Below are 14,073 nucleotides of genomic sequence, written 5' to 3'. Positions count from 1 at the left end.
CGTTTCACAACTGAACATAAGAAAAAAACTAACAAATATGATAAAATGATTTTGTGTGATAACTACAATCTTGGGTCGTTTGGTGAATGTCTCGTCCTCCTGTTGCCGACGTTAAAGTTCGGCGGCTAATAGAAGCATGCAGTAATGTTTGCTCACTGGCACAGGCAACGATTTAATCTATCGGGAGAAGGATCCAGCAGCTCCAGCTGCAGACGCCTGTAGGGAGGAGCTACACCGGAAATACGTCAGCTCCACTGGAACCACGTGATCTCAACTCTGTCTACCCTGGTCCCTAACCCTAACCGGAGCTCCACTTTAAGTCCTTAAAGATCACGTGTTTCCTGTGGATGTGAGGTATTTCGGGTGGAGCTCCACTCTACAGCCGACTGAGGAGTTTGGCGAAGGATTGGGAGGGGCCAGTGCTAATTGGACGGGGGGGCAGCAGAGTCGGACAGGAAAAAATAATTGAGAGCAGGGTGTGTGACGTCTGCAAGCGGTATATAGATGTGTCACCTACAAAAGGGCTCATTTCAGGAGCTGTATTCGCTTACGGCCATACCACCCTGAAAACGCCCGATCTCGTCCGATCTCGGAAGCTAAGCAGGGTCAGGCCTGGTTAGTACTTGGATGGGAGACCGCCTGGGAATGGGAAATGACCCCCCCAAGTCCCTATGGCTGATCCTGGGTTGTGCAAAATCTTGGATTAGCATGTTTTTTGGCGGCATCTGCTGGCCGGTTGAGGCATGACATCAGTAAATTGAAATTTAATTCATTTAGGATGTTTTTTTCATTTAGGATGGTAATTTTCAATTGGGCCAACGCAATTGAGGGGAAACAGATTAGACCTCATGAACCATATATTCGAGAGCATATCTGAAAGCATATACTTTACTGCCTTCATACAGGTTTTAAATGCAGTCATTTCAGGTAAATACAGTAACTACTTGTAAATACAGTATTTACTTGTGCTCTGGTTACCAGTAACTCAGGTATTTACTTGTGCTCTGGTTACCAGGTTGACCTTGGCTGATTCTCAGGGGGCTTGCTTGACGATTCTGGAGGCATCTCTTTGCAGGCATCGAGGCATCATACCAAAGGGTTGACATTGCACAGTCACTTTATTTTAACACAACTTTGCAAACACCAAGTAATAGACAGACACTTTCAAATTCTAGATTTGTTTTATTAATATTACACTTAAGTTGTATCAAATGGAATTTATAAATCACAAACAAGAATATAAATAAAATAATAAATAATGTATCAACAAATTGTATCAACAGCGGGTATAAAATCTGAAAATTGAATTAATATTATATATTAATGTTGATCAATATTATATAGTATCAGTAAAATATTATTTATAAGTAAAAATACATATTATAAATATACAAATATAACATAATAAATATTGGTATTAAAAAAAATTTAAACAGCAGGTATAAAATTTGAAAACAGAAACATATAATAGCCAGTTTTTCTTTGTATTCAGAAGTGCCCAAAGTGTCCAGGCATGAGAACAGGAGAGGGAACAGGAACAGACAAGTTAGGATTAGAGGTGTCAGTTGTTTTTCCTCTTCTCCAGTTCCTTGTCCACCACACTTTTAAAGTGCTCAAAACATGTATACACTACACCTTCAAAACCAGATGTGGTTGATTTATTAGTAGTAGGACAATACGTAAAAATTCTCTGGCTGCTTCCAGCCGATTTGTCCTTTGAAGGTGTGTACCTCTTCCGTTGGCCACCGCACTGAGGTACCTGGCAAGCCCCACAGGGCCTCTGGGATTTACTGGGCATGATTGGTTTGATGGTGGGTGCAGGGGATGGTAAAACAGGGACAAAGGCCTGAGTGCAAGACGGCCCAGTAAATTGAATTGATGGAGCCTGTGGCTGTGCTGGAACCACCAGAAGCACCGGTGCTGCTGAAGCTGTGGGTGGCACGTAGGAGGCGGCGACAGCAGGCTTTCGCTGGATGGGCCGGTCTGAAGGCCCTGTCTCTAGCTTGGACTTGGGCTCTGGCTCTTCAAAGTCCAACCTGTAAATGTATTGAACACAGAGGAGATCATGAGTATTCATTTATGTGCATTAACCCTTTGCTCTCCTCACAATACATAAATCAAACACTTGAAAAACTTACCTCCGCTTCTCACCATGCCTTTTCCCAGCGACATGGTGAAGCTGCTCGTACTGCACTTGAGGTCTCTCTGGTGGCGGCAGTGACGACGGCAGAGCAGGAGCTTCGGGCAGCGGAAGACTCGTCCAGGAGATTTTCTGCAAAACACACACACACACACACACACACAAAGTATTAAGTGCATTGCTTTAATTATAATAATGAACTCACATGATGACACAAGCAAAAAACATCAAGTCTTAGTAGCTCTACTAGTGATACAATGGTCATTACATAGTTATGACATATATGAGCATTCTATTACCTGCAGCAGCCAACAGCTCAGCATCACTGGCATAGTTAGCATCATGCTGGAACTGGGAGACAGAAGACTCAGACTTTGATGCCTGTTTCTGAAAAAAATAAGTAACTGTAAGATACACACACCAATGCTGATTGTTGCTCAACATAGGTCAAAAGATAGCCCAGTTATCTTACCTTCAACTTCTTGTCTAGATGACATCTGACAGAGGGGAAGTCTCGCACATACTCCAGCATGCGCTCCTTTTGCCACTTCAGATGATCATTCTGCTCACCCTTCTGGCAATACTCGCCGAGCAACCACACGACCCAGCCAACATCATTTTCCAGCAGCCACCTGAATGACTGCCCAGCATACTTTCCAAAGGTGAGGACTAGCTGGCCTTTCCACATCTCTCCTCCAGCTTTTTTGGCAAAAGCCTCTGCCTTTGCAGCATCCAGCCAGGTTGGGTCCTCCACCTTGTTGGGGGCCTCTGCCACAGCCTTGGCAGCAGCTGTGCACTGCAGCCAGGCCTCTCCCTGCCTGTAGAGATGGATGCGGGGGTATTGATGCTGCTTCAAATGCAGGTGGAGGTTGGGTTTGGTGCTGAAACTCTTCCCACACACGCCACAGTCATGCTCCTTTGGAGTATGAATCTTCATGTGGCGAGTGAGGTTCGACTTCTCTGTGAAGTTCTTGTCGCACACCTCGCATTTGTGGTGGTCCATGTTGATAACTGGATGTTGGTAATGTGGTACAATAAAACATAATATGAGTTATTGATCTCTGTTAATCCAATTTTCCAATATGTTGCTATGCCAAAACAAATATTTAGTCCCATCTTTGGTAACTCATTTAAAATCAGTAAATCACTTTATGTAGGATAAGGTTTAAAGCTGAAGCAGATAGCCATCCTCCTCCCCTCTCCCCTTACACACGCGCGCGCACACACACACACAAATAGTTATTTGTATAATTACAGCCTTGTAGATTGACAAACGTGCTTCTATGTGATAGAATACGCATAGCAATCAGCTACATACAACTAGACAAAATTGTCACACAAACAAGCCAGTAAACGATAGCAGCAGCTAGTCGACAGTTTCCAGAGAAATCTTTTGTCAAAATCAGCACAGCTATACATGCCAAACACCTGTCTTGTAAAAACAGCTAAAAATGATGGAGAGTAATTTACCGCTGAGAGAGTATATTCCTAAGTGAGACGAAATTACCGCCGATCGCTGACTAAAGATAGTCATCCTCCTCCCTTCTCCCCTTACACACACACACACTCGCACGCGCGCGCGCGCACACACACACACTCGCACGCGCGCGCGCGCACACACACACACTCGCACGCGCGCGCGCGCACACACACACACGCACGCACGCACACAAATAGTTATTTGTATAATTACAGCCTTGTAGATTGACAAACGTGCTTCTATGTGATAGAATACGCATAGCAATCAGCTACATACAACTAGACAAAGTTGTCACACAAACAAGCCAGTAAACGATAGCAGCAGCTAGTCGACAGTTTCCAGAGAAATCTTTTGTCAAAATCAGCACAGCTATACATGCCAAACACCTGTCTTGTAAAAACAGCTAAAAATGATGGAGAGTAATTTACCGCTGAGAGAGTATATTTCTAAGTGAGACGAAATTACCGCCGATCGCTGACTCAATTGGGAATGCTCAACCATTGGTCTGTTGAGAATGCTCAACCATTGGCCAGTTGAGCCAGGCCAATGGTTGAGCGCTGTTGAGGACGAGCCTCGCTCAATGATTGGTGTTGCCGCGCTCAACTTTGCTCAACATCGCTCAACCATTGGCCGGTTGAGCAGAGGGTACCAGGTGCTGTAAGCTTTTTTTTTTTTTTTTCACTTTTGCTTTACCCAGGGGGCGCCCATTCCCCTCACAAATGTAAACTGCTCAGCCCAACCCTTCATATTACAAATTATTCTTAATAAGAAATCACCAAGTTTTACACACATCTTATGCTCATTATTATATGACTGGTGCAAAGCCCACCGCTTTCTACTCCATTTTCAAAACCATTGTAAATGATAGCCTATACTTCCTGAGCCCAATTTCATGTGTATGGCACTGGAGTACAAAGATGGATATTGGCTGGAAAACTATCAGCGGATCGAAGAAACCGTCGGGGGTGTACAGTCATAAGTATATGAACGTGTGCATTTCTAAAACTGATCTGGCTGTAGTACGGATTTGTTGTAAGCAGCTCACAGCGTTTTGAGCGTGGTGGACACGTGATCAAGCGGCTACTAGGAGAGTAAAGTGGGTAATTTTCAGGGGCGGATGAGTTGTGCCTGTTGCCGGTGTTGATAAAGTCGGGTCCCTAATAGAGGCATGCAGAGTAATGTTTGCTCACTGGCACATGCGGCGATTTAATCTGTCGGACAGCGAAAAGGAATAAAGCGAAGGAATCTAGCTGACCTGGTAAAAACGGAGAAGTCGATGGAGACAGCCGACTGAGGAGTTTGGCGAAGGATTGGGAGGGGCCAGTGCTAATTGGACGGGGGGGGGGGGGGGCAGCAGAGTCGGACAGGTTAAAAACAATTGAGAGCAGGGTGTGTGACGTCTGCAAGCGGTATATAGATGTGTCACCTACAAAAGGGCTCATTTCAGAAAGTGTATTCGCTTACGGCCATACCACCCTGAAAACGCCCGATCTCGTCCGATCTCGGAAGCTAAGCAGGGTCAGGCCTGGTTAGTACTTGGATGGGAGACCGCCTGGGAATACCAGGTGCTGTAAGCTTTTTTTTTTTTTTTTTTCTTTCCCTTTTGCTTTACCCAGGGGGCGCCCATTCCCCTCACAAATGTAAACTGCTCAGCCCAACCCTTCATATTACAAATTATTCTTAATAAGAAATCACCAAGTTTTACACACATCTTATGCTCATTATTATATGACTGGTGCAAAGCCCACCGCTTTCTACTCCATTTTCAAAACCATTGTAAATGATAGCCTATACTTCCTGAGCCCAATTTCATGTGTATGGCACTGGAGTACAAAGATGGATATTGGCTGGAAAACTATCAGCGGATCGAAGAAACCGTCGGGGGTGTACAGTCATAAGTATATGAACGTGTGCATTTCTAAAACTGATCTGGCTGTAGTACGGATTTGTTGTAAGCAGCTCAGCGTTTTGAGCGTGGTGGACACGTGATCAAGCGGCTACTAGGAGAGTAAAGTGGGTAATTTTCAGGGGCGGATGAGTTGTGCCTGTTGCCGGTGTTGATAAAGTCGGGTCCCTAATAGAGGCATGCAGAGTAATGTTTGCTCACTGGCACATGCGGCGATTTAATGTGTCGGACAGCGAAAAGGAATAAAGCGAAGGAATCTAGCTGACCTGGTAAAAACGGAGAAGTCGATGGAGACAGCCGACTGAGGAGTTTGGCGAAGGATTGGGAGGGGCCAGTGCTAATTGGACGGGGGGGGGGGGCAGCAGAGTCGGACAGGTTAAAAACAATTGAGAGCAGGGTGTGTGACGTCTGCAAGCGGTATATAGATGTGTCACCTACAAAAGGGCTCATTTCAGAAAGTGTATTCGCTTACGGCCATACCACCCTGAAAACGCCCGATCTCGTCCGATCTCGGAAGCTAAGCAGGGTCAGGCCTGGTTAGTACTTGGATGGGAGACCGCCTGGGAATACCAGGTGCTGTAAGCTTTTTTTTTTTTTTTCCCTTTTGCTTTACCCAGGGGGCGCCCATTCCCCTCACAAATGTAAACTGCTCAGCCCAACCCTTCATATTACAAATTATTCTTAATAAGAAATCACCAAGTTTTACACACATCTTATGCTCATTAATTATATGACTGGTGCAAAGCCCACCGCTTTCTACTCCATTTTCAAAACCATTGTAAATGATAGCCTATACTTCCTGAGCCCAATTTCATGTGTATGGCACTGGAGTACAAAGATGGATATTGGCTGGAAAACTATCAGCGGATCGAAGAAACCGTCGGGCGTGTCGATACAGTCATAAGTATATGAACGTGTGCATTTCTAAAACTGATCTGGCTGTAGTACGGATTTGTACTTTTTTTTTTTGTTAGAGGCATGCAGAGTAATGTTTGCTCACTGGCACATGCGGCGATTTAATGTGTCGGACAGCGAAAAGGAATAAAGCGAAGGAATCTAGCTGACCTGGTAAAAACGGAGAAGTCGATGGAGACAGCCGACTGAGGAGTTTGGCGAAGGATTGGGAGGGGCCAGTGCTAATTGGACGGGGGGGGGGGCAGCAGAGTCGGACAGGTTAAAAACAATTGAGAGCAGGGTGTGTGACGTCTGCAAGCGGTATATAGATGTGTCACCTACAAAAGGGCTCATTTCAGAAAGTGTATTCGCTTACGGCCATACCACCCTGAAAACGCCCGATCTCGTCCGATCTCGGAAGCTAAGCAGGGTCAGGCCTGGTTAGTACTTGGATGGGAGACCGCCTGGGAATACCAGGTGCTGTAAGCTTTTTTTTTTTTTTTCCCTTTTGCTTTACCCAGGGGGCGCCCATTCCCCTCACAAATGTAAACTGCTCAGCCCAACCCTTCATATTACAAATTATTCTTAATAAGAAATCACCAAGTTTTACACACATCTTATGCTCATTAATTATATGACTGGTGCAAAGCCCACCGCTTTCTACTCCATTTTCAAAACCATTGTAAATGATAGCCTATACTTCCTGAGCCCAATTTCATGTGTATGGCACTGGAGTACAAAGATGGATATTGGCTGGAAAACTATCAGCGGATCGAAGAAACCGTCGGGCGTGTCGATACAGTCATAAGTATATGAACGTGTGCATTTCTAAAACTGATCTGGCTGTAGTACGGATTTGTTGTAAGCAGCTCACAGCGTTTTGAGCGTGGTGGACACGTGATCAAGCGGCTACTAGGAGAGTAAAGTGGGTAATTTTCAGCGGCGGATGAGTTGTGCCTGTTGCCGGTGTTGATAAAGTCGGGTCCCTAATAGAGGCATGCAGAGTAATGTTTGCTCACTGGCACATGCGGCGATTTAATGTGTCGGACAGCGAAAAGGAATAAAGCGAAGGAATCTAGCTGACCTGGTAAAAACGGAGAAGTCGATGGAGACAGCCGACTGAGGAGTTTGGCGAAGGATTGGGAGGGGCCAGTGCTAATTGGACGGGGGGGGGGCAGCAGAGTCGGACAGGTTAAAAACAATTGAGAGCAGGGTGTGTGACGTCTGCAAGCGGTATATAGATGTGTCACCTACAAAAGGGCTCATTTCAGAAAGTGTATTCGCTTACGGCCATACCACCCTGAAAACGCCCGATCTCGTCCGATCTCGGAAGCTAAGCAGGGTCAGGCCTGGTTAGTACTTGGATGGGAGACCGCCTGGGAATACCAGGTGCTGTAAGCTTTTTTTTTTTTTTTTTTTTTTTCCCTTTTGCTTTACCCAGGGGGCGCCCATTCCCCTCACAAATGTAAACTGCTCAGCCCAACCCTTCATATTACAAATTATTCTTAATAAGAAATCACCAAGTTTTACACACATCTTATGCTCATTAATTATATGACTGGTGCAAAGCCCACCGCTTTCTACTCCATTTTCAAAACCATTGTAAATGATAGCCTATACTTCCTGAGCCCAATTTCATGTGTATGGCACTGGAGTACAAAGATGGATATTGGCTGGAAAACTATCAGCGGATCGAAGAAACCGTCGGGGGTGTACAGTCATAAGTATTTGAACGTGTGCATTTCTAAAAGTGATCCGGCTGTAGTACGGATTTGTTGTAAGCAGCTCACAGCGTTTTGAGCGTGGTGGACACGTGATCAAGCGGCTACTAGGAGAGTAAAGTGGGTAATTTTGAGGGGCGGATGAGTTGTGCCTGTTGCCGGTGTTGATAAAGTCGGGTCCCTAATAGAGGCATGCAGAGTAATGTTTGCTCACTGGCACATGCGGCGATTTAATGTGTCGGACAGCGAAAAGGAATAAAGCGAAGGAATCTAGCTGACCTGGTAAAAACGGAGAAGTCGATGGAGACAGCCGACTGAGGAGTTTGGCGAAGGATTGGGAGGGGCCAGTGCTAATTGGACGGGGGGGCAGCAGAGTCGGACAGGTTAAAAACAATTGAGAGCAGGGTGTGTGACGTCTGCAAGCGGTATATAGATGTGTCACCTACAAAAGGGCTCATTTCAGAAATTGTATTCGCTTACGGCCATACCACCCTGAAAACGCCCGATCTCGTCCGATCTCGGAAGCTAAGCAGGGTCAGGCCTGGTTAGTACTTGGATGGGAGACCGCCTGGGAATACCAGGTGCTGTAAGCTTTTTTTTTTTTTTTCCCTTTTGCTTTACCCAGGGGGCGCCCATTCCCCTCACAAATGTAAACTGCTCAGCCCAACCCTTCATATTACAAATTATTCTTAATAAGAAATCACCAAGTTTTACACACATCTTATGCTCATTAATTATATGACTGGTGCAAAGCCCACCGCTTTCTACTCCATTTTCAAAACCATTGTAAATGATAGCCTATACTTCCTGAGCCCAATTTCATGTGTATGGCACTGGAGTACAAAGATGGATATTGGCTGGAAAACTATCAGCGGATCGAAGAAACCGTCGGGCGTGTAGATACAGTCATAAGTATATGAACGTGTGCATTTCTAAAACTGATCTGGCTGTAGTACGGATTTGTTGTAAGCAGCTCACAGCGTTTTGAGCGTGGTGGACACGTGATCAAGCGGCTACTAGGAGAGTAAAGTGGGTAATTTTCAGCGGCGGATGAGTTGTGCCTGTTGCCGGTGTTGATAAAGTCGGGTCCCTAATAGAGGCATGCAGAGTAATGTTTGCTCACTGGCACATGCGGCGATTTAATCTGTCGGACAGCGAAAAGGAATAAAGCGAAGGAATCTAGCTGACCTGGTAAAAACGGAGAAGTCGATGGAGACAGCCGACTGAGGAGTTTGGCGAAGGATTGGGAGGGGCCAGTGCTAATTGGACGTGGGGGGGGCAGCAGAGTCGGACAGGTTAAAAACAATTGAGAGCAGGGTGTGTGACGTCTGCAAGCGGTATATAGATGTGTCACCTACAAAAGGGCTCATTTCAGAAAGTGTATTCGCTTACGGCCATACCACCCTGAAAACGCCCGATCTCGTCCGATCTCGGAAGCTAAGCAGGGTCAGGCCTGGTTAGTACTTGGATGGGAGACCGCCTGGGAATACCAGGTGCTGTAAGCTTTTTTTTTTTTTTTCCCCTTTTGCTTTACCCAGGGGGCGCCCATTCCCCTCACAAATGTAAACTGCTCAGCCCAACCCTTCATATTACAAATTATTCTTAATAAGAAATCACCAAGTTTTACACACATCTTATGCTCATTAATTATATGACTGGTGCAAAGCCCACCGCTTTCTACTCCATTTTCAAAACCATTGTAAATGATAGCCTATACTTCCTGAGCCCAATTTCATGTGTATGGCACTGGAGTACAAAGATGGATATTGGCTGGAAAACTATCAGCGGATCGAAGAAACCGTCGGGGGTGTACAGTCATAAGTATTTGAACGTGTGCATTTCTAAAAGTGATCCGGCTGTAGTACGGATTTGTTGTAAGCAGCTCACAGCGTTTTGAGCGTGGTGGACACGTGATCAAGCGGCTACTAGGAGAGTAAAGTGGGTAATTTTGAGGGGCGGATGAGTTGTGCCTGTTGCCGGTGTTGATAAAGTCGGGTCCCTAATAGAGGCATGCAGAGTAATGTTTGCTCACTGGCACATGCGGCGATTTAATGTGTCGGACAGCGAAAAGGAATAAAGCGAAGGAATCTAGCTGACCTGGTAAAAACGGAGAAGTCGATGGAGACAGCCGACTGAGGAGTTTGGCGAAGGATTGGGAGGGGCCAGTGCTAATTGGACGGGGGGGGGGCAGCAGAGTCGGACAGGTTAAAAACAATTGAGAGCAGGGTGTGTGACGTCTGCAAGCGGTATATAGATGTGTCACCTACAAAAGGGCTCATTTCAGAAAGTGTATTCGCTTACGGCCATACCACCCTGAAAACGCCCGATCTCGTCCGATCTCGGAAGCTAAGCAGGGTCAGGCCTGGTTAGTACTTGGATGGGAGACCGCCTGGGAATACCAGGTGCTGTAAGCTTTTTTTTTTTTTTTCCGTTTTGCTTTACCCAGGGGGCGCCCATTCCCCTCACAAATGTAAACTGCTCAGCCCAACCCTTCATATTACAAATTATTCTTAATAAGAAATCACCAAGTTTTACACACATCTTATGCTCATTAATTATATGACTGGTGCAAAGCCCACCGCTTTCTACTCCATTTTCAAAACCATTGTAAATGATAGCCTATACTTCCTGAGCCCAATTTCATGTGTATGGCACTGGAGTACAAAGATGGATATTGGCTGGAAAACTATCAGCGGATCGAAGAAACCGTCGGGCGTGTAGATACAGTCATAAGTATATGAACGTGTGCATTTCTAAAACTGATCTGGCTGTAGTACGGATTTGTTGTAAGCAGCTCACAGCGTTTTGAGCGTGGTGGACACGTGATCAAGCGGCTACTAGGAGAGTAAAGTGGGTAATTTTCAGCGGCGGATGAGTTGTGCCTGTTGCCGGTGTTGATAAAGTCGGGTCCCTAATAGAGGCATGCAGAGTAATGTTTGCTCACTGGCACATGCGGCGATTTAATCTGTCGGACAGCGAAAAGGAATAAAGCGAAGGAATCTAGCTGACCTGGTAAAAACGGAGAAGTCGATGGAGACAGCCGACTGAGGAGTTTGGCGAAGGATTGGGAGGGGCCAGTGCTAATTGGACGGGGGGGGGGCAGCAGAGTCGGACAGGTTAAAAACAATTGAGAGCAGGGTGTGTGACGTCTGCAAGCGGTATATAGATGTGTCACCTACAAAAGGGCTCATTTCAGAAAGTGTATTCGCTTACGGCCATACCACCCTGAAAACGCCCGATCTCGTCCGATCTCGGAAGCTAAGCAGGGTCAGGCCTGGTTAGTACTTGGATGGGAGACCGCCTGGGAATACCAGGTGCTGTAAGCTTTTTTTTTTTTTTCCCCTTTTGCTTTACCCAGGGGGCGCCCATTCCCCTCACAAATGTAAACTGCTCAGCCCAACCCTTCATATTACAAATTATTCTTAATAAGAAATCACCAAGTTTTACACACATCTTATGCTCATTAATTATATGACTGGTGCAAAGCCCACCGCTTTCTACTCCATTTTCAAAACCATTGTAAATGATAGCCTATACTTCCTGAGCCCAATTTCATGTGTATGGCACTGGAGTACAAAGATGGATATTGGCTGGAAAACTATCAGCGGATCGAAGAAACCGTCGGGGGTGTACAGTCATAAGTATTTGAACGTGTGCATTTCTAAAAGTGATCCGGCTGTAGTACGGATTTGTTGTAAGCAGCTCACAGCGTTTTGAGCGTGGTGGACACGTGATCAAGCGGCTACTAGGAGAGTAAAGTGGGTAATTTTGAGGGGCGGATGAGTTGTGCCTGTTGCCGGTGTTGATAAAGTCGGGTCCCTAATAGAGGCATGCAGAGTAATGTTTGCTCACTGGCACATGCGGCGATTTAATGTGTCGGACAGCGAAAAGGAATAAAGCGAAGGAATCTAGCTGACCTGGTAAAAACGGAGAAGTCGATGGAGACAGCCGACTGAGGAGTTTGGCGAAGGATTGGGAGGGGCCAGTGCTAATTGGACGTGGGGGCAGCAGAGTCGGACAGGTTAAAAACAATTGAGAGCAGGGTGTGTGACGTCTGCAAGCGGTATATAGATGTGTCACCTACAAAAGGGCTCATTTCAGAAAGTGTATTCGCTTACGGCCATACCACCCTGAAAACGCCCGATCTCGTCCGATCTCGGAAGCTAAGCAGGGTCAGGCCTGGTTAGTACTTGGATGGGAGACCGCCTGGGAATACCAGGTGCTGTAAGCTTTTTTTTTTTTTTTCCCCTTTTGCTTTACCCAGGGGGCGCCCATTCCCCTCACAAATGTAAACTGCTCAGCCCAACCCTTCATATTACAAATTATTCTTAATAAGAAATCACCAAGTTTTACACACATCTTATGCTCATTAATTATATGACTGGTGCAAAGCCCACCGCTTTCTACTCCATTTTCAAAACCATTGTAAATGATAGCCTATACTTCCTGAGCCCAATTTCATGTGTATGGCACTGGAGTACAAAGATGGATATTGGCTGGAAAACTATCAGCGGATCGAAGAAACCGTCGGGCGTGTAGATACAGTCATAAGTATATGAACGTGTGCATTTCTAAAACTGATCTGGCTGTAGTACGGATTTGTTGTAAGCAGCTCACAGCGTTTTGAGCGTGGTGGACACGTGATCAAGCGGCTACTAGGAGAGTAAAGTGGGTAATTTTCAGCGGCGGATGAGTTGTGCCTGTTGCCGGTGTTGATAAAGTCGGGTCCCTAATAGAGGCATGCAGAGTAATGTTTGCTCACTGGCACATGCGGCGATTTAATCTGTCGGACAGCGAAAAGGAATAAAGCGAAGGAATCTAGCTGACCTGGTAAAAACGGAGAAGTCGATGGAGACAGCCGACTGAGGAGTTTGGCGAAGGATTGGGAGGGGCCAGTGCTAATTGGACGGGGGGGGGGCAGCAGAGTCGGACAGGTTAAAAACAATTGAGAGCAGGGTGTGTGACGTCTGCAAGCGGTATATAGATGTGTCACCTACAAAAGGGCTCATTTCAGAAAGTGTATTCGCTTACGGCCATACCACCCTGAAAACGCCCGATCTCGTCCGATCTCGGAAGCTAAGCAGGGTCAGGCCTGGTTAGTACTTGGATGGGAGACCGCCTGGGAATACCAGGTGCTGTAAGCTTTTTTTTTTTTTTTCCGTTTTGCTTTACCCAGGGGGCGCCCATTCCCCTCACAAATGTAAACTGCTCAGCCCAACCCTTCATATTACAAATTATTCTTAATAAGAAATCACCAAGTTTTACACACATCTTATGCTCATTAATTATATGACTGGTGCAAAGCCCACCGCTTTCTACTCCATTTTCAAAACCATTGTAAATGATAGCCTATACTTCCTGAGCCCAATTTCATGTGTATGGCACTGGAGTACAAAGATGGATATTGGCTGGAAAACTATCAGCGGATCGAAGAAACCGTCGGGCGTGTAGATACAGTCATAAGTATATGAACGTGTGCATTTCTAAAACTGATCTGGCTGTAGTACGGATTTGTTGTAAGCAGCTCACAGCGTTTTGAGCGTGGTGGACACGTGATCAAGCGGCTACTAGGAGAGTAAAGTGGGTAATTTTCAGCGGCGGATGAGTTGTGCCTGTTGCCGGTGTTGATAAAGTCGGGTCCCTAATAGAGGCATGCAGAGTAATGTTTGCTCACTGGCACATGCGGCGATTTAATCTGTCGGACAGCGAAAAGGAATAAAGCGAAGGAATCTAGCTGACCTGGTAAAAACGGAGAAGTCGATGGAGACAGCCGACTGAGGAGTTTGGCGAAGGATTGGGAGGGGCCAGTGCTAATTGGACGGGGGGGGGGCAGCAGAGTCGGACAGGTTAAAAACAATTGAGAGCAGGGTGTGTGACGTCTGCAAGCGGTATATAGATGTGTCACCTACAAAAGGGCTCATTTCAGAAAGTG

The 14,073-nt window shown here is 46.0% G+C and overlaps 1 protein-coding gene, 10 non-coding genes and 1 pseudogene across 12 annotated transcripts; 11 read left to right on the top strand and 1 right to left on the bottom strand.

Moving 5' to 3' along the window:
* Window positions 1–545: 545 nt before the first annotated feature.
* On the top strand, window positions 546–659 carry LOC111858777 (5S ribosomal RNA; annotated as a pseudogene).
* Window positions 660–1,301: 642 nt separating this feature from the next.
* Window positions 1,302–4,931, bottom strand: LOC140592197 (uncharacterized). 2 transcript variants are annotated; one of them, XM_072714908.1, is made up of 5 exons: window positions 4,876–4,931; window positions 2,613–3,151; window positions 2,440–2,527; window positions 2,139–2,272; window positions 1,302–2,036 (listed from the first exon to the last, which is right to left on the bottom strand). In XM_072714908.1, the coding sequence occupies exons 2-4, from the start codon at window positions 3,141–3,143 to the stop codon at window positions 2,148–2,150; spliced, it is 744 nt and encodes a 247-aa protein (XP_072571009.1). In that variant the 5' UTR covers window positions 3,144–3,151; window positions 4,876–4,931; the 3' UTR covers window positions 1,302–2,036; window positions 2,139–2,147. The 2 variants fall into 2 exon arrangements, with proteins under 2 accessions (XP_072571009.1, XP_072571010.1); XM_072714909.1 differs by lacking the exon at window positions 4,876–4,931 and having other exon boundaries at window positions 2,613–3,291.
* A 147-nt stretch (window positions 4,932–5,078) lies between these two features.
* On the top strand, window positions 5,079–5,197 carry LOC140592369 (5S ribosomal RNA). The gene has a single exon (XR_011992767.1). It is a non-coding gene; the product is annotated as a 5S ribosomal RNA (ribosomal RNA).
* Window positions 5,198–5,992: 795 nt separating this feature from the next.
* On the top strand, window positions 5,993–6,111 carry LOC140592368 (5S ribosomal RNA). Its single transcript, XR_011992766.1, has one exon. It is a non-coding gene; the product is annotated as a 5S ribosomal RNA (ribosomal RNA).
* A 679-nt stretch (window positions 6,112–6,790) lies between these two features.
* Window positions 6,791–6,909, top strand: LOC140592367 (5S ribosomal RNA). Its single transcript, XR_011992765.1, has one exon. It is a non-coding gene; the product is annotated as a 5S ribosomal RNA (ribosomal RNA).
* A 793-nt stretch (window positions 6,910–7,702) lies between these two features.
* Window positions 7,703–7,821, top strand: LOC140592366 (5S ribosomal RNA). The gene has a single exon (XR_011992764.1). It is a non-coding gene; the product is annotated as a 5S ribosomal RNA (ribosomal RNA).
* Window positions 7,822–8,615: 794 nt separating this feature from the next.
* Window positions 8,616–8,734, top strand: LOC140592365 (5S ribosomal RNA). The gene has a single exon (XR_011992763.1). It is a non-coding gene; the product is annotated as a 5S ribosomal RNA (ribosomal RNA).
* A 793-nt stretch (window positions 8,735–9,527) lies between these two features.
* On the top strand, window positions 9,528–9,646 carry LOC140592364 (5S ribosomal RNA). The gene has a single exon (XR_011992762.1). It is a non-coding gene; the product is annotated as a 5S ribosomal RNA (ribosomal RNA).
* A 790-nt stretch (window positions 9,647–10,436) lies between these two features.
* LOC140592363 (5S ribosomal RNA) lies at window positions 10,437–10,555 on the top strand. Its single transcript, XR_011992761.1, has one exon. It is a non-coding gene; the product is annotated as a 5S ribosomal RNA (ribosomal RNA).
* A 793-nt stretch (window positions 10,556–11,348) lies between these two features.
* LOC140592362 (5S ribosomal RNA) lies at window positions 11,349–11,467 on the top strand. Its single transcript, XR_011992760.1, has one exon. It is a non-coding gene; the product is annotated as a 5S ribosomal RNA (ribosomal RNA).
* Window positions 11,468–12,253: 786 nt separating this feature from the next.
* LOC140592361 (5S ribosomal RNA) lies at window positions 12,254–12,372 on the top strand. Its single transcript, XR_011992759.1, has one exon. It is a non-coding gene; the product is annotated as a 5S ribosomal RNA (ribosomal RNA).
* Window positions 12,373–13,166: 794 nt separating this feature from the next.
* LOC140592360 (5S ribosomal RNA) lies at window positions 13,167–13,285 on the top strand. Its single transcript, XR_011992758.1, has one exon. It is a non-coding gene; the product is annotated as a 5S ribosomal RNA (ribosomal RNA).
* Window positions 13,286–14,073: the final 788 nt, after the last annotated feature.

This window comes from Paramormyrops kingsleyae, chromosome 8 (genome assembly GCF_048594095.1).
Source record: "Paramormyrops kingsleyae isolate MSU_618 chromosome 8, PKINGS_0.4, whole genome shotgun sequence".
Classification (NCBI taxonomy): domain Eukaryota; kingdom Metazoa; phylum Chordata; class Actinopteri; order Osteoglossiformes; family Mormyridae; genus Paramormyrops; species Paramormyrops kingsleyae.
The sequence above is the reverse complement of the archived record's forward strand: the minus strand, read 5'-3'. Positions and strand labels throughout refer to the sequence as shown.